The sequence below is a fragment of the Amphiura filiformis genome, chromosome 2 (genome assembly GCF_039555335.1).
Source record: "Amphiura filiformis chromosome 2, Afil_fr2py, whole genome shotgun sequence".
NCBI classification, from domain to species: domain Eukaryota; kingdom Metazoa; phylum Echinodermata; class Ophiuroidea; order Amphilepidida; family Amphiuridae; genus Amphiura; species Amphiura filiformis.
The window spans coordinates 1040947-1065201 of record NC_092629.1 but is presented as its reverse complement, the minus strand read 5'-3'; the positions used below and the strand labels follow the sequence as shown (position 1 = coordinate 1065201).

The window sequence follows — 24255 nt, the reverse complement described above, 5'->3', positions numbered from 1 at the left end:
ACGGTCGTTGCTATGCAAGGTCAAGGTTCGGTCATGCAGGTCGCGCGATCGTGTATAACTATATGAAAAATACGCTGACGCAGAAGGTACATCCTCTCATGATCGAGAATTTATTATTTTGGCTATAGTCAAAGAGAGGGATGTTCATAAAATTTTGAAGTTCAATATTTTTAGCTGAAAGTTCTTTCATTTGAAAGAGAATTAAATTACCTAAACAATAAGGGGTCAATCATGTTTCTAGTGCATATACTTGAAGTTACAGACAAAAATAGTGTCATCAAATTGCCCAAAATTTTGTGTGTGGAATTGTGCACAATCAAACTTGCCAACCGAATTTCATCTATGCAAATGAGCAAAAGCACTACTGCTAAATAACTAATGATTATCACATGCTCAAAACCAGCCAATCACATGCGTGAGATTGGTCACTTTTGGTAGAATTTCATGAGAAAAACCATCATGAATATTGCTTGCGAACAAGGAAATGCACGACCGAGCAATGTAAACAAGAGCATGACTGCATGAAACAAACTTCCATTTACGCTAAACTAATTCCTTCTTTACCATAACAAATTTTTAAATCAAGTTACGAAAGGATGAAATTTAAGCTTCTATGACACTCACAAATTTTGTGTTTTTTCATGCTGGTAAAAAGTCATTTTTCAAACAGCTATAACTTCCGTTCGGTAGCATGTATTCCCATTCTGAAAACTGTAGTGACAGCCCGCCATCTTTAATTTTCCGAAAATCATCAATCGGCACTTTCCGGATCTTCATAAAAGCTTGTTTTCATTCATAAATCCACCTCGGCTTTTTCCGATGGCTGCGAATCTGGTCATGTGCTGGGCTCATGAATAATTAATTAGGTGGACTGGCTGGTTTCAATTGGGGTCGTGCAGTGGCGCCATTGCCGGTCCATGTAATTTGGTTCCCGGTAGCTTCTATTGCAAAATCCTGCAGTTGCAATGGGGCAAGTTTGATTGTGTTGTGACAGCAGGCACATGTAACAATGCACACTCCTGTATGTGACCCTAGATGGCCTCCTATTCTTTACTGTAAGAAAGCTGTTTTGGATGGTCTTGATTTACACACAAATTGCTTTTGAGCTAAATCGAGCGTCGACTTGGTGGAACATGGATTGCACTATGTGATAGTTTATGAATCCAGTATCATTCATGCCAGTACCAACATAAGTCAACATCACTTTGGTTTTGGTTGTCAAAATTAATTTTTAGTGATTTTCTCCATTGAGTCCCACAGTAAAGGCATTTTTGGACCGTACATGCACATTCCACTTCCTTATGGACGAATAGCGCCACCTATAGTGTGTGATGTGAGCTAGCCTATCAAAGATTGACTTTCACAAAAAGATTCAGCTTGCAAAATTCCAAAAAAAAGCATTTCGGGGGTGTTTCTAGTCTCTTCTTCTTCCATTGAGTACATCCCTCCGTAGTGGAGTAGGCCTATAGTCGTACTTGGGTGCAAAAGGTGCTAGCTTGGTCACAGGAACAAATTTCAACGAAATGTGCAGATCAGCCCTCGAATTAGCCCACGGCACCGACGGCATATTGCCGTGGGTGCCCATGCCCACTGCCGTAATGCCCTCAAAATATGTCCTTTAATTAACGACGGCAGTCACTTGCCGTGCCCTCTAAATAAGTTGCCGTCCGTGCCCTGCACCTCAAAGGACTTTGCCGACCACTCCTTTGTGAACTCCTTTGTGATGAGTTCTAAGGTCCTTGCCGACTTTTATTTACATTGATTTCCCTTCTATGACCTTTTGAAGGGACACCTATGCTAGATTTGATTTGATTTGATTTGATTCGGTACCGGTACTCAGAAATTACAATGTTTACATATAAATAGACAATTAACAATAATATAAGATGTACACATTTTTAAAAACAGCACATTAAGATGATAAAACATTATAAAAACATTATAAAACAGCAGAGTACCAAGGATAGCCCAAAAAGCTTACCAGCAAGGTGTTTTTGACTGAAATGTTGAAAGTGTTGATTTTATTAACTTGCTTGATTCCCTTTGGCAAAGCGTTCCAATGATGAATAGTGGTGTTGTAGAATGTGTGACTAGCTTGACCTTTACAAAGAGGAACAACAAAGTTGTATGGGCTACCCTGGTACTGTGCCTATGAGCTGCAGATATTACGTGTACCATCTCCACCAATTTCCTTTTTAATTTCCTTTTTTTTTTAATTTCCTTTTTTTTAATTTCCCCCTTTTTTTTTTTAATTTCACCCTTTTTTTTTAATTTCACTTTTTTTTAATTCCCCCTTTTTTTTGAATTTCCTTTTTTTTTGAATTTCCCCTTTTTTTTGAATTTCCTTTTTTTTTGAATTTCCCTCTTTTTTGAATTTCCCCCTTTTTTTTGAATTTCCCTCTTTTTTTTGAATTTCCTTTTTTTTGAATTTCCTTTTTTTGAATTTCCCCTTTTTTTGAATTTCCTTTTTTTTGAATTTCCTTTTTTTTTTTTTGAATTTCCTTTTTTTTGAATTTCACCTTTTTTTTTTGAATTTCAATTTTTTTTTTTTTGAATTTCACCTTTTTTAAAATTTCCCAAGTAAAATAAAGTTTGGCAGAGGCAGGGTTCGAACTCACGGCGCAGGGCGTTGGACACTCTGTGGGCCTAGCGCCTTAGACCAGTCGGCCACTTGTCATATTGTTACGCTTTTGAAAATTATTTGAACATATAGTCGCAACTTAAACATAGGCCTACCACGTGACAAGCAAAGGCAGAAAATGCGGGAGAGAATGTACCATATTTTGGAATTTTATTTGTTAAAAACATTAATGTGTATTAATAGCGCTCAATTGTTGAGAAATCCGACAATAATAAACATGATAAATGGGCAATTATTATACATGCATTATCGATTTGAACTCGCTAGGCCGTATGGCGCTTTTACCGCTGCGATGCTATAATACTCCTATCGGGCCCGGGATACCGGGTATATACATGTGGTTCACATTATAGAACCTGCCATTTTTCGTGCATACACGGTCTGGATTTTCGCAATTTATAGGATAATTACACGTAGGTCCCCCAAAGTTTCTTCCAGTTATTGAAGTGCTTATATAATGACATGATGTTGCATTCAATAATATAAGCCTACGTATACTTTACTTTACCTTTACTGTCACTATTAGGCTATAATTATATAAACCTTTTCATAACCATTTTATACTAGTATTTTGATGTAATAAATATCAGTATAATTTCGAGTTCAACTGAATGCTTCCATCATGATTAATAACATGTTTTATTTATCAAAAATCGACTATGGCATAGTCTAGGACCTACGTAAAATGTTCATAAAATTTTTACCATCAATAGAGTGTTAATTTTGACTAAATTCAGAAAATATTTTGGCGTAGGCCTAGGCCTAGGCCTATATAATTATAAAATTGAAATAAAATTCTCTGCCTTGATTTATTTGTTTGTTTATGTATTTATTTAACAATTACCGGTAATTGATTATTTGCTTATTTATGTGTTTATTTATTAATCAATGAATTCTTTTATTTAGGCTATTAATTTATTGATCAATTAATGATTTATTTTATTTATATTTATTTCTTTATTTAATCGTTTTCATTTAATAAATTAATTGATAACAACCGTATTCATTCCAATAAGCGCCCATGCCCCAATATAAAGCGCCCACCCAGGGAAGCTTAGGGATTAAGTTTAAAATGTAGCTCCTGGATGACCTTTGACCTCGGATGACCTCGATTTTAAGTTTTACGTGTTCCCCTCATATCAAGGATTCCACCCACCAAGTTTGAGCCCGATCGGACAAAGTTTGAAATTTGACCCCTCCATAATGACCTTTGATCTCGCTTGACCTCAATTTTATTTCGGGAATATATTCCCCTCGTATCAAGGATTCCACCCACCAAATTTGAGCCCGATCGGACAAAGTTTGAAATTTGACCCCTCCGTAATGACCTTTGACCTTGGTTGACCTCGATTTTATTTTATGCATTATATTCCCCTTGTATCAAGGATGCCACCCACCAAATTTGGGCCCGATCGGACAAAGTTTAATTTTTTGTTGAATATGCATTTTTTTTTGCGAAATAATTTCCCCTTTTTTTAATTTCCCCCTTTTTTTTTTAATTTCCCCTTTTTTTTTTAAATTTCCCCGATATTTTTTTTTGATGTGCGTATAATGTTGCAGCTAGTGGATTCATGTTAGTATACCGCTGGGAGCAAGGTCATCCGTACTTTATATTTGAACACAGCTGTCCAACATGGATAGCGCTTTCAGATAGCATTCTATTTTTTTTTATATCTTGGCCTATAGTGAAGACAAAAATTAAATCCAAACCTAGTAAAACAATCCGAATCCAATAGAGTGATCACAAGGCTTATATTAAAAGAGGCCTAATTTGAATTAGATTAGAATAATAATTGTTAATAATATATTAAATATTTAGACCCTTCCACTGTATAAGTCTTTATTCGGCCTATAGCTAAAGCCACAATTTCTCCGTGTTCATGGTGTTCCAAAATCTAAAATCCGTCTTGCAAATTGGCCGATTCCGTGATTTTCCGTGTCCACTGTAAAGCACTAGGCCTATGGCCAGAATCTTGGATCGTAGGCCTAAAATTAATGCTAGAATTGATTGTTTAATGGTTGATTACTGCTAAATAATCACTTTTCTTTGTTTTATTTTACAAATCAACACAAAAGTTAGACATTTTATACAGTTTTTCACTATTTGGTGGCATTTTCAAATTTCCCTGAGCAAACCCCGACATAAGATGAGTTGTTAACATCTTTTTAAACATAGTTACATTTTTAGCAGTTCTAAAATATATAGGCAATTCATTCCATGACGTGGAGCTGCAATTTCAAATGACTCATGTGCTCTTATTTTGTTTCTTGAAGAAGTTGCATGTTTCCAGATCGAAGAGTAGGCCTACGAGTGGGAACATAATTTGAAAGAAGTTCAGATAAATATGAAGGAGCAATAGGCCTATCATTATTACATTTATATACAATCAACATAAGTTAAACAACAATTCATTGGAACACAGGAAGCCAATGCAGTTCCTTACCAGTGTCTTATTAGTTTGTGAGAAAAATGCAAAAATAGTCACATAGGCCTAATAGTCATAAAATAGCTCTAAATAGTACGAATATGCCGTCCCTTTACATGGCAATTTTAATGGCAATTTTAAAACATTTGGCATGTGCAAAGGAGGGGGGGGGAAGGAAGCAAGCAATTTTTTGCACGCCTTGGGAAAATTACACCCCCCCTCACGGGTCGGGATAAAACCACTGCGATTTATATACTAGTATTCTTATGGTTTTCCGTGACTTGAAATAAGTCTACGGCCCTAGCACACAGGCTCCGGCACAGGCTATATCAGTGGTGTAAATAATACACACACATGGTCTGACCACTGACTTCTACACAGTGGGTCTGTCCATATACTATATCCATGGTCTGTCACACGTAAAGACTACAGTGCGAGCAAATTCTTGGACAACTATTGAGTATGTGTCTCGGCCAAGATTCTGCTTTGTGAGAAAATAAAAGGGGGAATTAAAAAAAGAGGGGAAAAAAAAAAAAAAAAAGAAAAAAAGGGAAAAAAAAAAAGGGGAAATTAAAAAAAAAGGAAAAAAAAAAAAGGGAGAAAAAAAAAAAAAAAGGGAAAATAAAAAAAAAGAGGGAAAATAAAAAAAAAATTAAAAAAAAAGGGGAAATTAAAAAAAAGGGGAAATTAAAAAAAAAGAAAATTAAAAAAAAAAGGGAAATTAAAAAAAGGGGAATTAAAAAGGAAATTGGCGGAGATGGTACATCGTAAGATATACAAGTAAAATACAATTTTTAATATTCAGGGGCAAGATTATGAAAAATCTTAAAAGCATGATTTAGTTTAAGCTGAATAACCCTATCATTGACTGAAAGCATCCAAACCTTATTCAACTCGTTTTGACCAATGTGGGATTGGATGTACCTTCTGCTAAGCTCAAAGCTGACCTCAGAAGACAGTTTTGCTGACAAACCCTTTGTGCACTCCTTTGTGATAAGTCTTGCCGACTTCTATTTACATTTATTTCCCCTTCTATGACCTTTTGAAGGGACACCTGTATGTATGCGTCGGAAATACAACCAATACAAGATAAGACAGAACAGGCTTTTCCATCAGTGAACAATAAACAAGAAATGGAATCCAATGTTAACATATATCTGCACAAGCGACTGATAGCCTATCTTTAGTATTGATGCTTTCAGCCTTTATATAGCAAGAAATGGAAATCGCCCCAAAGGAAAGATTTTAATCGTGAAATTGATCGCCACATCTTATGAATTCACATGATCTTCCGGCGGAACTGTCAAACTGTCAATTACAACGTCTACTAGTGGACTGGTTTTTTTCTTTAAATCCACTCGAATCAAACTAATCAAAACTGTAAACTAAAATTTTATCGAAAAAATCAAAAGAAGAAATACTAAATATTGCTTGGTTTCAATGATGCTTACCGATCGAGTCGCCTTGATGGTGTATTTCCGATCATTTTGCAACGTGGTTGAAAAATATTTCCAAGACGCGAGTATCGCCATTATGCATGGCCCGGTAACCTGGATAAAATTTAACGCAATCTATCGTCCAATCCTAGTTCACCTGAGTGATCACGTGGTTTGCTGAATGAAACCGAATGAAGCCGAATGAACGGTATCGGTGTCGGAACAAGGATTGTTACTTGTAAACAAATCGTTTTGCCGGCACGTTTCAAGAAATTAAATTTACAATCTTTTGATAATTAGTTAGGGATCGTTTTATTTTAACCTCTGGCATGAGAGATTGAAAATGTGGGTTAAAGATAAGCCACTCTGTGTTCTCATTTTGCAACCAAAATAGGCTTCTCATAAAGCTTAAATTTGCGGGACATTATGCTGGCCATCCATGGATTTGAAACATGGCGGAGATACCAAGCACCCTCACTACGTTCGGGTCTGTAAGGGTGCTCGACCATGCATAACCTACATGTATGCTAAACTCAAAGCTGACCTCAGAAGACATGTACAGTTTTGCTGACAAACCCTTTGTGCACTCCTTTGTGATGAGTCTTTGCCGACTTCTATTTACATTTATTTCCCCTTCTATGACCTTTTGAAGGGACACCTATGCTAAGCTCAAGGTCACTTTTGCCAACTTTCCAACTAACTAACTGTTTACATTTATTATTTTCCATTCCATGACCTTTTTGAAAGGACACTATGCCTAATTAAGATACTTTATTATTTTTAAAATTTCTGGACATATTCTGTTGGATTCATATATACCCTCACTTAGACATGATTATAAATTCCATGGTGTTAAATTGTTTTTTTTGCCCAAAATCATTGTCTGGTGAAGTAAAACAACTTCAAATCTATTGTGTTATATCATTGAATTAAAAACATATTTTTAGTGCATTCAGTCATAGTCACTAAATATTTCAATGAGCTAATTTGCATATTTTACTAAATAAGGAAACCTGTTTTGTAGTATATAGGCCGACGTTCATATCAAAATATTTGCGAACATGATTAAGCTCATCAGTAGACTATAATAATGGCTTAATGCTTGTGGTGATAGCTGATGATGTCCAGGGGATGCTGATGTAGCATTTACATATAGGCCTATTATAATGAGCTAATTTGCGTATTTATATTTTGCAATTTTTGCAATTTTTTAAGGAAACTACCTTAACCTTTGGTGTTAGAAAGGACAGAATAATTCTGGTATACCCTGCACACAAGTATAAACCTAATCCAAATCGATATAGCTACAGACTGAAATTTAAAAGGAATTCCCCAATTCTTTCCAAGATACTTGCGAACTTCAATATTTGAAGACCAATGTTCGATAAGCACTAAAATCATCTATCATGATTGATAGCTAACGTGAGTTTTTCTTTACTTTTGAGAAATTGCCTTGGTGCCCTTCTCAAATTTTAAACAGTTGCTGTGATGCCCTTTTGAAATATTACAAATTGCCGTGCTGCCTCGCCTTTTCAATGGAAATCTAAGGCAATTATCAACTTGCCCTAAAAAAGTTGCCGTGCCCCTTCAGATCCTTAATTCGAGGGCTGGTGCAGATAACTAAAAACATGGTGCAAGTAAAAAGATGACCCTGTGGCAGACTATCGGAGGGTGAGTGGTCCCAGACGGTTCGGAGAATATCCAGTGACTGAGCTGACACCACAGTGATTGGTAGAGAATTCCAGATACAGATGGCACTTGGGAAGAAACTGTGTTGATAAGACAGGATTCTGCAGTGTTGTTGTTTGAACTGTTGGTTGTGGCCTCTAGTCTGGTCTGATGAAGATGGGAACAAGTATGGTGGAGCAGCAGGAATGGCAGCAAGACCATGTACTATCCTGTACAGCATGATGATTATGCTGTGGGCCCTACGTTCATAGAGTGTCTGCCATTGTAGACTTTGTAGCATCTGGGTTACGCTGCTCTGTTGGTTGTAGTCGGCCGTCACAAACCTAGCAGCACGCCGTTGGACCATGTCAATCTGGGAAATCAGGTCCTGCATATGTGGATCCCACACCATAGATGAATATTCCAGTGTGGGACGAACATATGTCTTGTAGGCCAGTTCCTTGATCTTTGGGGAACATTTCCTCAGATTGCGGCGGAGAAAGCCGAGGGTGCTGTTGCTTTTGTTGCAGATGTTCTGAACATACAGCTTCCAGCTGAGGTTACGGTGGATAGTGACACCCGGATACTTTGCCTCATCAACAGTTCGGAGTACAGTCCCATGGATTGAGTACGGGGTTGCACCCAAGATGTTACTTTGCTTGTTGGAGATTCTGAGAACTTTGCATTTGTCAGCGTTGAATTGCATTAACCACTTCTTCTCCCACTCCTGAAGGTTGGTGAGGTCTTGGTGAAGAGCAGTGATGTCATCTTGAGATTGGATTGGTCTATACAGGAGGGCATCATCAGCAAAGAGTCGAAACAAACTCGGGAAGGTCGTTAATGAAGACCAAGAACAACAGGGGTCCCAGAACAGTGCCTTGGGGCACCCCTGAAGTTACGCTGGCAACGCTGCTCTTTTCCCCCTCTAGAATCACACTCTGGGTACGCCCTGATAAGAAGTCTCGGATCCCAGAGAGTAGCTGGCCTCGGACCCCGTACTGATGGAGCTTCAAAAGAAGACGTTCATGAGGTACACGATCGAAGGCCTTCGAGAAATCAAGGAGAACTGCGTCGATCTGCTGCTTGTCTCGAAGTCCTCTGGCCAGGTCGTCAATTGTTATCAGGAGCTGTGAATCGCAGGAACGCTTCTTCCTGAATCCAAATTGGCATTCAGTTAGCAGGTGTTGCATGATCTGGCTGTGGATGATATGCTCAGCTGTTTTGCAGACAATTGATGTGAGAGATTTTGGGCGATAGTTTTCAGGTTTGTGTTTGTCACCCTTCTTAAAAATAAAGATAGGAGTCACGTCAGCACATTTCCATGCAAGAGGGATCTTTCATTGATGGAAGGTGGCAGCTTTTTATGATGGACGATAGCAGCTTTTTTTAATGGAACTGCTATCAAAATCCCTCTGAAATTCCATGTGCGAGTCTCTCATCACCAAAAAAATCATATATTTGGGTCAAGTGAAGTATAGACAACATATTTATGTAGGTTTCCTTGAGCAAGCGGTTCTTTTAAATTTCAATGTAAATTTGTATTGCCGGTTTAGGCCATTTTGGCTGACTAGCAAATGTGTTAACTGACGTTTCCCTCTCATACCTATAATATCAGGGTTCGAATTCAGTCAATTTTTTTGCAGCTCTGTTTGAGTGATTCATTCTTGACTACATAGCCGTTTTCACCAAACGTTTGACAAACATTTAGCGATCACAAACGTTTACGAAAATGTTTGACAAACGTTTGGCTCCTTATCCGTTTATAAACAGTTTGATTATAAATGTGTGACAAACGTTTGTGATCGGCAATTGTTTGACAAACGTTTTAGTAGCGATGTATATTTTAAAATGTTTGAAAGTTTGGCAAACAATTAATAAATGTATACGTCTTGTTAATGTTTTGTCCTTAAAATCATCAGATAAATGTTTGTCAATTTTCATCAAATAAACATTTCGAAACAAAAGCACATTTTAGATTAAAAATCACTTTTTTTTACCAAAATCGCATATTTTTTACCAAAAATCACATATTTTTCCAAAACCACATTTTTTTCCCCAAAACCACATTTTTTCAAAAATCACATTTTTTTCAAAATCAATTTTTGCAAAAAATCACATTTTGCAAAAATCACACTTTTTCCAAAAATCACATTGTTTTCCAAAAATCACATTGTGATTTTTGAAAAAAAATGTGATTTTTGGAAATCACATTTTTGCCAATTCTGTATGCCTGGTCAAGCACCCTCCCCTCACAGACCCGAATGTAGTGAGGGTGCTGGGTAGTATCCTCCATCTTTCAATTACATGGATGGCCAGCATCCTGGCCTGCAAATTTAAGCTTTATCATTATGAGAAGCCTATTTTAGTGTTAGAGAACACAGAGCGGCTCATCTTTAACTCACATTTTCAATCTCTCATGCCAGACTAACTAATTATCAAAAGATCGTAATTTTAATTTCTTGAAACGTGCCGGCGAAACGATTTGTTTGCAAGTAACAATCCTTGTTCTGACACCGATTCCATTCATTCGGCAAACCACATGATCACTCAGGTGAACTAGGATTGTACGATCAATTGAGTTAAATTTTATCCAGGTTACCGGGCCATGCCTAATGGCGATACCCGCGACCCCGCATCTTGGAAATATTTTTCAGCCACGTTGCAAAATGATCGGAAATACACCATCAAGGCGACTCGATCTGTACGCACCATTGAAACTAAGTACGGTAATGTTTAGTACCGTATTTCTTCTTTTAATTTCTTGGATAAAATTGTAGTTTACAGTTTTGATTAGTTTGATGAGAGTGGATTTTAAAGAGTGGATTTTAAAACTAGTCCACTAGTAGACGTTGTAGTTGACAGTTTGACATACATGTAGGATAATAATCCATTAAGATGTGGCGATCAATTTCATGATTTAAATCTTTCCTTTGGGGCGATTTCCATTTCTTGCTATCATTTAAAGCCTGAAAGCATCAATACTAAAGATAGGCTATCAGTCGCTTTTGCAGATATATGAATATGATAACATTGGATTTCATTTCTTGTTTATTGTTCACTGTATGGAAAAGCCTCTTCTGTTGTATCTTGTATTTCCCACGCATACCAATTCTGTCGGTCGGACATCCGGCATGAACCGCTGACAATAGCACTGGAGTGAAAACAACATTCACATTCACTGAACTCTGGAGTGTATCACAAGCTATCACACTATTGTGCCAGGTTTGACTCTCGGCAAATAAAAATATGCGATAAGTTGTTTTCACTCCAATGCATGAATGGATGTGACGTGGCCCCGACGAGAGAATTGAGTTCTCATGATCGAGAAACTATTATTTTAGCTATAGTACTTGTTTATCAGCATTTTATTTACTTATTTAAAAACTTAAAAATTCTAACATGAAAATTAAAAAATAAAATAATTTTGCTACATTACATGTATTGTAAACCCTGATAAAAAATGTGTGAAACTTGTTGACATGTCTCTTGATCTTTATCCTCCTTCAAATGTAAAAACAACACCAAGCATCCATAAGCTATTAATATGTGAAGGGGTGTACGTACATCAAGAAATGTCTTTAACAAAGAAAGGCTCTACCTACATTTTTTTATTGTACAATAGCTACCAGCTGCCACATTTGTATTCCAGCACTCAAAGAATACAAGGGCGAGACCAGTGATTCTTCATATAGCCTCAATAAAAATATTTTGAGCACTTGTAAAATACAATACATGTATGTGACTTGCTACTACAAAATCAGCCATAAGTCGCTGTGACTTTATACTCATTTCTTTGAGTTGGTAGGATGTCCTTTGTGAATGGGAGCACAATGGGCCAATAGGGCCATTCACTAATAGGATAATTCTACTGACACAGGTGCGTGCAAACAAGAACAAGAAGAAACTTGTACGAGCCATGTGCTCCTTTTTGGTCATCCCTCCATTAATTGCGTTTGTTTCGATTTATATGATAAATTTATATGGTAAATAAAACTGAAACTGAAACTTAGTCAGACCGAACTGTATCTTGAACTCAACAAAATGAGTATAAAGTTGCGACAACTTATGGCTGATTTCGTGGTAGCAGGTCACATATAGAATGCAGAAATTAATAAGGCAGCTTTTACAGATAGTCCCATTTGCACCATAACCTAAGCACCGGAAAAATGCGCGATTTTTGAGAGCAAATTTCGCAGGTCTGTTTTAGAAAATTTGTGATTGCATGATTTATCCATAATATTCTCGAAATGCGCACATTTTCCAAAAAAGTTCAAATTTGAAGTTTTTAAATTAAATTGCGTGGCACGGAGTTGAATTCATTATATTTGTTTTTAAGTCCTATGGTCTATTTTCTATACTTTTTTCTGCATGGATTGTATTGCAGATCACCTTGGATTCTTTCAATTTTGTGAAAACTTAGGTTTTTTGGAAAATGAATACCGTAGTCTAAAAATGGATAGCTTGGAAAAATCTTAAAATTCACAGCCAAACCAAAAATCTGTGAATTTGTTTGCGTGTCGCAAATTATCCCGGTGCTTAACATAACCCCTCTATGTGCATTTTCCTGACAGTGCATTTTGTCTTGTTTTTTGTTCCTTTTTATTCAGGCATTGTGAAGGAAGCCTGTTGTTGAGTGTGAAGAAAGCCTCTTGTTGATTGGTTGAATGTGAAGAAAGCCTCTTGTTGATTGGTTAACTGTGTTTGCCTGCCTATTTTATCAGCTTGTCTTGCCTGACTTACACTCAACTTGAGTCTGTGTTCTTGCGCTTCTCTAATCCTGTCATTGTGACTGCCGGCGGAACAAAGCCTGTACCTGTGATTTGATGTCAAAATCGGTGAAATCATTGGGCTAGATGTAAACCAGTTGCTTACGTATCGTCTGTTGTCGTCTGTGTGAAGGTCTATCTCTATGTACCAACCATGGATCACTCCTTCCTGGCAGCTGCAGATGATTTAGATAAACTCTTGGATGACTTTGAGAAAAATGAAGGTGAGACTCACATACATACATGTACATGCACACCACCTCCACCCCCCCCCCACACACACACACCAAGAAACATCCCCCCTACCATCCTGCACAATCCTACAAGGTGGGTATTTTAACTTTTACACACAATTGCGTATGTGTAATGCATCTCTACAGGGTCTTAGCTAGCCACCCGTCTGGCCGTCATTTTAGACGGCCAGTTTGCTCCAGGGACAGGCAAAATTAATGCCTTTGACAGATGCTATATTATAAATTGTATATTTTGAGAAGCTAATTGCCCTTTTTAGTAGACCCAATTTGTAGAACAAGGCCATATCAGCACATATTTGAACTCTTTGAACCCCAATGGGCTATAGATGTCTGGTAAATATTTTAAAGGTCAAATTAGGACAGGCAATTTTATTCAAATGACGGGCAACCCTCAATTTCTAGCTAAGACCCTGCATCTCTACAATGCCATTTCAGACCTATTGTAGATAAACCCCCTGTAAACTAGTCTACTAGAGGCATAGCCAGAGGTGCAGTTACTATCTAGATGAATCCAACGAGCCAAGTGATTGTTAGAATTCGTTTCGGCCATTACTGGATCCCCTCGGCACTAAACTGGTGTTGTGACTGCTAAAGGTGTCTACGTTTACACGTTTCACGTTTAACCGACCGTAAAATGCACTATCCGTTTAGGAAAATCACTAACCGTTTAAACGTTTTAAAATTTTTTTTAAAAATTATCAAAGTTTTCGGCGACTTTAGAGCACCACTGCTCTGGACCTACCATATTATCTGTAATAAACGCGCTGGAGGCGTAACATTTTTCCTTTATTGGAAATGAATTGAAAAAAGTGAAAAAAAACCCTTCAAAATCGGGTTAAATTTCCCGATGGTGCTCCTGTAGAAAGGAGGGATTTACAAGTACCTAATAATGGGATTATGGCGGCGCCCATAGAGCAGCGTGGTAATTGATATTTTCGTGGTAAATACAACAAATTTACACCTGATGCATCATCAAGCAATAATTAGGCAATGAAATGGATGGAAGTTTGAGTCGTAGTAGGTTTTGTCCATGCAATTGAATTTAGCGATCGTCAATGACATGACTGAGTGATGAAAGTTTTAAGCTTACTCAAAGTCAAATGATATGGCATGGTCGGAATTTGGAAATGTTTGCATTTCAGTCAATTTTTCATTGAAAAATTGGAGGGGTCGTTTATGAGAGGGGGAGTGTTTATTACAGACAATACGGTAGGTCCAGTGGTTCTCCAAAGTCGCCGAAAACTTTGAAAAAAAGATTTAAAAAAAACAAAAACACGGTTAACCGACCGGATTGTGGTCCATTTAAACGGTTAGACAAATAACCGTTAATTTACACCCCTAGTGACTGCCCAATTGGGTGGATGCCGTTTAAAAAGCAACTTTATATTGTATTTGTATGTGTTTGTCTACATGTAAAAAGGGTACCGTAATTGGAATGCAGTTTAAAATCCCAGCCAAGGCTGCATCATTTCACATTTTAGGTGGGATGGAGCCAACAGGGACCCAGCTTATCCAGCTATGGCTACCATTGAGGTGTAGGAATGCATGAAATTGGATTCGTCTGTACCCCGCTGTAAAAAAAAATTCAGGGCGTTTTTAAGACTTTTCATCTCATCACATTTAATTGTCCCCCCTGAAAGTCATCTGGCCTACCTATTTGCCCATGAGCTGTTCAGTTATAAAATTGAACCAAGAAAAATGTAATCAGAGGCTCCAGAAGATTTCAAATTGGGGAGGGGGGGGATTTGGCAGCTGGCCAAAGCCAGTTTCCTTGCCACTCCAGTGAACAAAGGCTAAATCCTACCCAGGACAAAATGCATGAGTTGTCAAATTGGTAATAGGTAATTTGCTAAATTAAATTGCAAATGTTCAGCACTGAATGCCAATACTTTATTACTAAAGTTTGTTCGGCTTATAAGGCGGAAAAAAATGATACTTGTAACACCGTGTATATTAGATATAGAATGGCGCGCATGCAGTTTGGCGCAGTGCTTGTAACGCCAGTTGTGCCTGTCATAATGTGTGACTGGCGCATGCTTATGTGAATTTACGCGAGAGTAAGTTAGGACTTGATTGACCCGTGCAGTAACAAAAGCCGGATAATTTTTGCCTATTATAATAACTCTTTATAATGAAATGTGTCTTTGGCATGCTCTGGTTATACTGCTGCTAACAATTAAGGGCCCATACCTAAATACCAGTGATTGTGTGCACTGGTAAATAGATAGAGGGTACTTACATAATTGTACATTTTCTTGCATTTTTCACTAATTTATTTATTAATTCTTGATCAAAATGTATTTCAGTAATCTATTCTGTACACTAAATATGGATATTCATGAGATCAGTAACTGAAGTAATATGCATCGTATCCATGGAGACCATGTATGCAGGTTTGAGGTTTCACTGAATAAACATTATAATGTACAGCCAATCTTAAATTTCCCTGAAAATGACTTTCAATTGCTACATGTAGATATGTAAACACCCACTGGCTCACATAAAATTATAAAATTTAAAAGTAGACTTACCAAACTTTCAAAAACAGTTATTGTTTTTCTTCTACAGTGTTATGTACATTGTAGACTGCATTTCGATATATTTTTGTCTACAATCCTGAATCCTGGAAAATGTGTTCAAACACCTACTACTCTCATTTCCATGTTCTTCTCATGTGTGCACGCTATATGAGTCACTGGAAACTAAGAATTTTAATAGTGTTGTCTCAATGTTCATCTTACGCATACCCACTCCCCTTTCCCCACCAAACAATGTTGGGTGAAAATATGGTGAAGATGAGCATTGGGCATGCCAACATTGTACAGGGGTAGAAGGGGGACCATTTCAAACAATTAAGGCCTTAAAAGTGTTCAAACAATTATTTCTAAGATTGCGGGTTTTAAAAAGTTCAATGAGGAAATAAAATAAATATCCCCTGTTTTGTGGTGTCCTGACTGTAGGGTACTTTTGATAAACAAAACCACAGGGTTGGGAGAAAGGGTTGTTTTCGACAATGGTGCGAGTGGTTGCGGGTTCAAACTCTAGTGCCTAGTACGCTCTTGTTGAAAAATTGAGTTAGCTTGAAATTCCCATGGACAAGGAACTTATTGCTAATTTGTCTCATTGTAACCTGTACGAAACTCGGGGAGCTGATGGTTGCAATGATATTTGTGGAATGTCTAGGGTGTGCGCTCTTGAAGCAGCAAAGTCCCTGATTTAGTGGTCAGCGACAACCTGTAAAGTGTGCTGAGGCTTGTGGATCAACGTCTAGGCGTTGTGCCTGTGTGTAGCGCACTATAAATCACTGCGCCTTTTTTTTTGCGCTTTTTTTCCACATTTCACTCCAGGAAAAGCACAATTTCCCACCAAAACCACAAATTTCCTTCCAATTCCCCAAATTTTCCTAGAAGTTGTATGAGCTTGTTGGATTCCACATTTTCCCCAGGCATACACACATTGTATGTAACTGAAGTAGCTAAACAAACACATGTCCAATCTACCAATTGCTATAGACTTGGTACTCCATAGAGCAGTAGTCTGACCAGAGATGGTCTGACAGACTGCAATGGGCTGTTCTATTTTAAATCCACACACCCCCTGTGTAAGATTTCACCGCCATCTCCAGGATTGTAGCTAGGATAGTTTTAGTGGTGGGTGGCATTTAATGAAAATCTTGCATATTTTGCAAATTGCAATTGACTAATCCAATAAAATTGTGCCATTTTGGCCTCTGAGTGGTGGGCTGTACTGCTAAAATTGCAGCTGAGTGGTGGGCTCCAAAAATGAGTTGTAGTTCTGCCGCCCACCGCCCACTGTAGCTACATCCCTGGCCATCTTAATTCCAGTTGGCACTGTATGTTCAATCCAGCTGGAAAGTTTAGCTAACATTTTGGGTTAAATTCCAGCTGACATTTATATAAGATCTGGTTGAAGACTGCACAATTTGGCCCAATTTCCACACCGTTACCATGGTTACCACATTTTATTGTAATATTAATTTATGAAAATGGTTGGATCTGGAGTAATTTAAACCGTTGAATTTGGTTGAAATTTTATTGAAATTCCAAATTCCACCAGAAAGGGGTATGGTTTTCAAATATAATAGCCCAATTTTCAAGGTTATTACACAATTAGAGATGATTACATTTTGTGGACTCTGCCCTTTGAAGGTCAATAACTTTTGTTTTTTGTTTTAAATAGTTTGACATAAACCTTTGTTTGCTGATAAGATAGCAGAATAATACAAGTGCATGCACATGTGCAGCACTATTGCTCTATAAGGCGACGGAAAAACCCTTGTTCTACAATGTACAGGCAGACGGACCTTTCTAGCCCGTCAGGTGTTTTTTTTTTGTTTTTTTAGCAAACAGCACTGGGCCATAGCTAGGGGTTGGTACCCAGTGACAAGAATACATAATGCCCCCCCCCCCCATTCTTGAAACAATTGCACATAGAGCACACAAGAATTTGCACAAGCTAATTTCATTATAATCAAGTTGAATTGGTCTTGATTTGATCTTTGAAATGATTATCTGAGCTGAAATGTGTGCGAAGCGTGCACAAATTTTGACTTTCACCTCTTGGAGGGGGCGCAGAATCCATGCTGAATTGGTCAATTCAGCAACGCCCAGGCCAGGGCACATGGGCTGATTTCTACATACAATGCAAACTTATGTGTAATTCCACTTTTGGCTAGCAAAATGGCTGATTTTAATACCAGAGGGATTTTACATGCATACAGCAAATTGAAAAAAAGGAAACTCTGGGTCCGTTGGGCCTGTAGAACAGGGATGTTTTTTAGAAACACTTTGACCAAGTTTCAAGGTCAAAAATTACATATTTTAAAATGAGCTTCTCCAGTCATTTTAGGTCATTAACTTGATTGATTATTGATAAAAAACAATAAGATACAAAGAAAATATAAGACCATGCGTTTTGAACTGAACACCCAAAAAGGGTGGTGGTGTCACACTTTTCACCATGATCGTTTTGTTTTTTGAGTATATCTTTGTGTAAAATTGTTGAAACAATAAACTGCCTTGAGCTAATGATAGGGGCAAGTGCTTTGAACTCGACATCTAAAATGGGCGAGTGGCATCACATTTTTCACTGTGGTCATTAGTTTTTTTATGTATCATTGGAATAAAAAAAGATTTGATATGTAAGCGTAGTTTTCATTTTGGGAGCCTCATAGTCGGTGTGCAAATGTGTTGCTATTTTCCTTTAAAATGAGTGTTTATCAATAAATTTGGTATCAAAAGAAAGCTGATTATTATCTACACTTTTATTTTGTAAAAAGTTCAAATAGTTAGCTGTTTTAGGGTATATGATAGGCCAATGTTCTCCAAGACAATAAGAAAAATTAATTCTATTTCGGTCATTTTTCGCCAGCGTTAGCTGGCTATGATCTAATTCGGAGATGGTCTTTGTTTGCTAAAGAGATTACGGGGTACTAGCATTGGTTTGAATTACTTTGCGGAACTTTTTATGGTGAAAATATATAATAGACCTGTTATTGGATTTGTAAGAAAAAGAAAGTATGTTTTGCCGTTTCAACGAATGAAAACGAGTGAGAATTTCAAAAGTTATGGTTTGAAGGAAATATGACATTAAAAGTTCATGCCAGGCCTATAATAGTTTACACAGCATATCAACGAAAGAAAATTATAGAATCCTTGTTATCAGGCGTTCTTAGATTTACGTTCGCGGACCTCCTGGAGATCAGCACAGCATGAGATGTGAGTGTATTGATAACATGATTAAAACCTTTATGGACGTAAAAGTCAAAGTCAAAATATCCTATAATCTGTATCGTTTTATGGATAAAAATGACTCAAAATGTCATTTATGAAATAATTTATATCTTAAACATCAGTTTTGTCTTTTCAACGGGAAAAATTTGATGCAATTTCAGGGCCTATTTTTGATATGGGTATAATTTATATACATGTAGGCCTATCATAATTGAACAATATCAGTCTTTATACATTTTATAATGTGCTATATTAAGTATAAATTGCGTAATTAATATAAAATTAATGTGCATGTATAAGGCAAGTAGGATGGCAGTTTTAGCCAATTAACTAAAAACTGCATTTCTTTATATTAATAATGAGCTAAGGGTAGCCTAAAAGGCAGAAAAGACAAAAAGACAGAACAATTTGGAGTAATTAATTGACAGGAAGTTATAGGAGTTGTTTGGTTTGCTGTTTCTGTGTGCATGTTCTCATCATTGATGGTTTGGTGGACTGTCATGAAACATGATGGATCATAAAAAGAGTGATCCTAAAATGCCACCACCCAAACTAATTACAAGGCATCTTCTGCATTGAAGCTGGCTTTCCCTTTAAAGGGAATTTTTATTGAAGGGTTGTATCATTTTACAAAAGTGATAACGCCCATACATTTATATATTGCAGGAAAGCCCTTACTCTGATCTAAAGTCTGCACAAAAAGTAACTCAGCTGTTATAAATACGCCTATAGCTTCAGAACTAATAATTGTTTCCACTATATTTCTACATAGAAAGAAGGACGATTTATTTACGCGCATTTTGATACCCCATTTGTCAAATGTCGCTCAATATTAACAACACAGTAGTGCTTTTAAAGAAAAATACCCGAATTTAAAAGTTGCCGCTTACAGCGATCAATGGTTTTTACGCAGCATTGTGGCATGTAACACCCTCCATTTATCTTCGCGCTGACTTCAAATCAATACAAATAGCTGCAACTTTTAAATTCAGGTAATTTTCTTTTTAAAAACACTGCTGTGATATTAATATTGAACGAAATTGGACAAATGAGGCATCAAACCGGGGCATCAAAATGCGCGCAAATAAATCGTCCTTCTTTATATGTTTAAATATTGTGGAAACAAAATATTAGTTCTGAAGCTATAGGCGTATTTACAACAGCTGAGTTACTTTTTGTGCAGACTTTATTAGAAAATGACATAAAATAAGATGCAGGGGTAACACAGAAATGTTAGTGACATTATACCCCTGTACCACTGTCAGTTGATGTTATGTCTCATTCACATAAATGTAGCATTAGAACGTAACATCTGACATTGTTTCTGAGTCTCTTGTTGGATTCCTTGTTCAATTTCCTTTCAGAAAATGTATACTTTTATCATGGGCATTTGAAGGTGAAAGAGTGTCGCGAATTTCAAAAATCAATGTGTGACGAAAAGTCGGCGTGGTTAAAACGCATGGCCATATAAATTGATATTTTGAAAACCATGTCAGAATCCATGCTGAATTGGTCAATTCAGCAATGCCCAGGGCACATGGGCTGATTTCTACATACAACGCAAACTTATGTGTAATTCCACTTTTTGTCTTTTGGCTAGCAAAATGGCTGATTTTAATACCAGAGGGATTTTACATGCATACAGCAAATTGAAAAAAAAAGGAAACTCTGGGTCAGTTGGGCCTGTAGAACAGGGATGTTTTTTAGAAACACTTTGACCAAGTTTCAAGGTCAAAAATTACATATTTTAAAATGAGCTTCTCCAGTCATTTTAGGTCATTAACTTTATTGATTATTGATAAAAAACAATAAGATACAAAGAAAATATAAATTGATATTTTGAAAACAATGTCAGATTTGCTTGAAATAAAAGGCAGATTGATAATGATAAGTGTGCTTTGTTCTTTCTACTCAATCTTGTTTAAAACAAGCACTTCCACAATGCCTCAAATACCACCTTAACACTACAAAACACCATTCTCATTAGGCTGAGGTGCCCTATTTAGCAACAGTTTTAATTATTTTCTTTATTTTTCACCCGACTTACCCGGGTTAAAAATCAATAAAGTAATTAAATGTTGAATGCTAATGTTACAAAAATGTAAATAGAGCACCTCTGCCTAATGCTTGAAAATGGTAGTCAAATACCATACAACCAATACCCTTTTCATGTCGCATACACCAGGAATACACAATAAGCTAATAATCTTTTCATGTACTTGGCACTAGTCATATGAGAAGACGGCCAGAGTGAAGTGAGGCTTACTACAATTGATATGACAGCCATAATATTCCTCATGCTGACCTATAGCAAACTACAGGGTGCACTACACTATATTATTATATAACCCTGTAGAAAATGACAACTTTGAGTCCACCAAGATAAGCTGATACCAGGGTTTTGTGCTTGTTGACTGAAAAGTAAAAAAAAAAATAGTACTGCAAATTCAAACTTTTTCGGGAGAAAAATCATGCATTTTGGGGAAAACGTGCAAATCTCAAGTTGTCAAAAACTTGTGTGCTCATTAGCCTCATTTTGCTCTCAAAAATCGCACATTCTCCCTGTCCTTACAAATGTAGATATGTTGCTGGCAATTTCAAAACCATGTACCCTACAAATATACCAACTTCTGTCAGAAAAGAAAAGACGTACATAGATTTACAATTTACCAATTTTCTATTATTTCTGTTTAAAATTACCTTTTTAAATTTGCCAAATTGTGGAAAATTATAAAGAATCGATTTCAGGGATGTAAGGTTTCAGGATTAATCTCGAATTCCAGATTTTTTTGTTCAAATTTCTGCACTATTAATTATTTTCACCCCATTTTGGGGCTTTTTAGCCCAAAGTCACATCATGCTTTTTCCTGATACATGGTTTTTTTCTTCAGGCCTACTTACATGTATCACTGACATGGGTTTTTTCTTCAGGCCTACTTGTATCCCTGAATAGCTATGAATAGTGACTTGGCGTTGTGTGTCCTGAAGTCTATGACATGACAATAATAAGAGCAGCTCTAATTTGTATGATACATCATAGATGATACATATTGTATCCAGATGGGAAACTCATCAGGAAGCAAATGAATCTATAACATCTTCTAATTTGTTCTCTGTGACACTCGGTGTGCTAGCCATATATGTAGGGTTCAACATAAAAAGTCTCAATTTCAAGATATTTTCCCAAAATATTGAGGGCTACCTCAAGAGCCTATGAACCAATTACTAGGCTTGTTTGTACTCATTTTAATGCATTTTTCATGCTGATTCCAAATATGATCATGAAAATGTACAATTCTGAAATTTTCAAAAAATATTTGAAACTTGTCGACTGCAGACGACACCCGCGTGGAGAGGATTAAGATAATGTACTCGCAATATGTACTAGCATGTACAATAAAGGTCTTTCACTGATAAAATTGATTTTAAAACTGTGTTCAATAATTATTGCATTCTCATATCTTATTGTTTTCCACAACATTTAATTATTAATATTTCAAAAATGGTAAATTCAATTAGTCAGCTGAATGCAAGAAGATTATGCTTAGTATTAATATTTTAAAACAAAGCATGAAGGGTCTGTGCAATAATTTTGAGCCTCAGAAAATGGAGTCAAAAGTGGAGGGGGGAACAGGCAAGCAATCTTATAATTTCGATCCAAAAATTTTGCATTAGGCCAAAAAAATGGTTTGTTTGTCCACGTCCGACCGACCGTAATTTGCGTTGAATGTGCTAGTAAAACAGTGGTTAGTATAAATTTAAAGAAAGAAAATGAACAGTATAACATGCAGAACCATCTCAAGAGTTAAACCCCTAAACCAGTAAAGTGCTGTGTGTTTTGACTTATTTACCAGTCTTCAAATTGTCAGTTTCAAGTGCAATATCTGTACCGACCCAACTGTTTCATAACGGGTTTTTTTGGCGTTAGGGGGAAGCAATTTTTGGTGTGCAGTTTTGGAAATGTTACCCCCTCCCCCATGGCTTTCTTGCATTCTGGCTTTGTGACTAGAGTATTGAGCAATCAGCATACTTGGCTATTCCAGTTGAAAATCATACCATTCCCCTGGTATGGAAGACATGACCTTAATCTCCCACACAGGAGGTGTTTCAAATGAAGTTGCCCATTCAGATAACCTGGTTTGAAATTCACACTTCTGTTGTAAAAGATTAAGGTCACATCTTCCATAGGGGTGTATGGATTTCAACTGGAATGACCCAATTACTGCTTGGTCAAAATACCAGTCTTGACCCATGGGCGCTACTGAATTTCTAACACTGCCCCTGATTGGTTCATTCATGATACAATCATCTGAGTAACCAATCAAAATACCGTAAAATTCCGTCTACAAGCATATATGCCTCTAAACGAGGTTTTTTTGACACAAGAGACAAGAGGCAGACACTCTCAACAAAAACGTTATTTGGAGTTTGAACAACTATATTACTGATAAAGGCGGCTGTACAAACATGTATATTTATAAGACCAATCTATTGCAATGTTTTTGAGAATGGTATTGGCCTTTCATATCTTTCGTTAAAAAAACCCTAGTTTAGAGGCATATATGCTTCAAGATGGAATTCTACGGTAGAGCTTTTAGAACTTAAAATCTTAATCTCCTTCAGCTGTAATGGTTATTCTTACCATAATAATCTCTGATTGGCTCAATATATGATATAGCCCTCTTTATTGAGGCTGATAGTTAAAAGACTGAAATTAATTTGAGTCCAGATATAGAGAACCACTCCTAGTGTGGTGATTGTGACTCATTTCAAATTCACATATTTAATTGTGTTTGTTGAAAGGTGACGTTTTGCCGTCATGCATTCATTATTGTATTGAATCTGTGTACTGTGTCATTGAATAGAACCAGTGTAATATTAAATATTATATTGATTGTCAGTTTATTGCAAAAAAAGGCCACTTTATAAGATTCCTCAGTTCTGCAGGAGGGAGGGGGTGACTAAACAGGGATGTGCCACAAATTATGGGTCTCATGTTCAGACCTCGGGTATAACAAAATTTTGTAGAGAGGTCAGTGGGTATAAAAATAGGTTTTTCTGTTATATTTTGAAAGAGTGCCCTAATTTCTCACTTGAGCCTAAATTTCAACACAAAAAATAAAAATGAGCCACTGTATGCACATTTTTGCTTCCATTTTGCCAAACCTCCAGAGCAATGTACTTGAAACATGGTATAGGATTGCTAGCAGGGCTCGAAATAAGGAGGGCCCAAGCAGCCCCCGAAAATCAGTGAGGGCCCACAAAAGACACACCCGGCGGGCCCAAATGGCACGCAAAATTTGTAGCAAAT

The 24255-nt window shown here is 36.9% G+C and overlaps 1 protein-coding gene across 1 annotated transcript in view; it reads left to right on the top strand.

Annotated features, from left to right (window-relative positions):
- LOC140145457 (uncharacterized) overlaps nucleotides 1–24255 on the top strand; it is an 81998-nt gene that overhangs the window by 3015 nt on the left and 54728 nt on the right. The window contains 1 exon segment of the mRNA XM_072167171.1: nucleotides 12779–13161. Coding sequence (XP_072023272.1) covers nucleotides 13092–13161 — 70 coding nt within the window. The 5' untranslated portion in view covers nucleotides 12779–13091.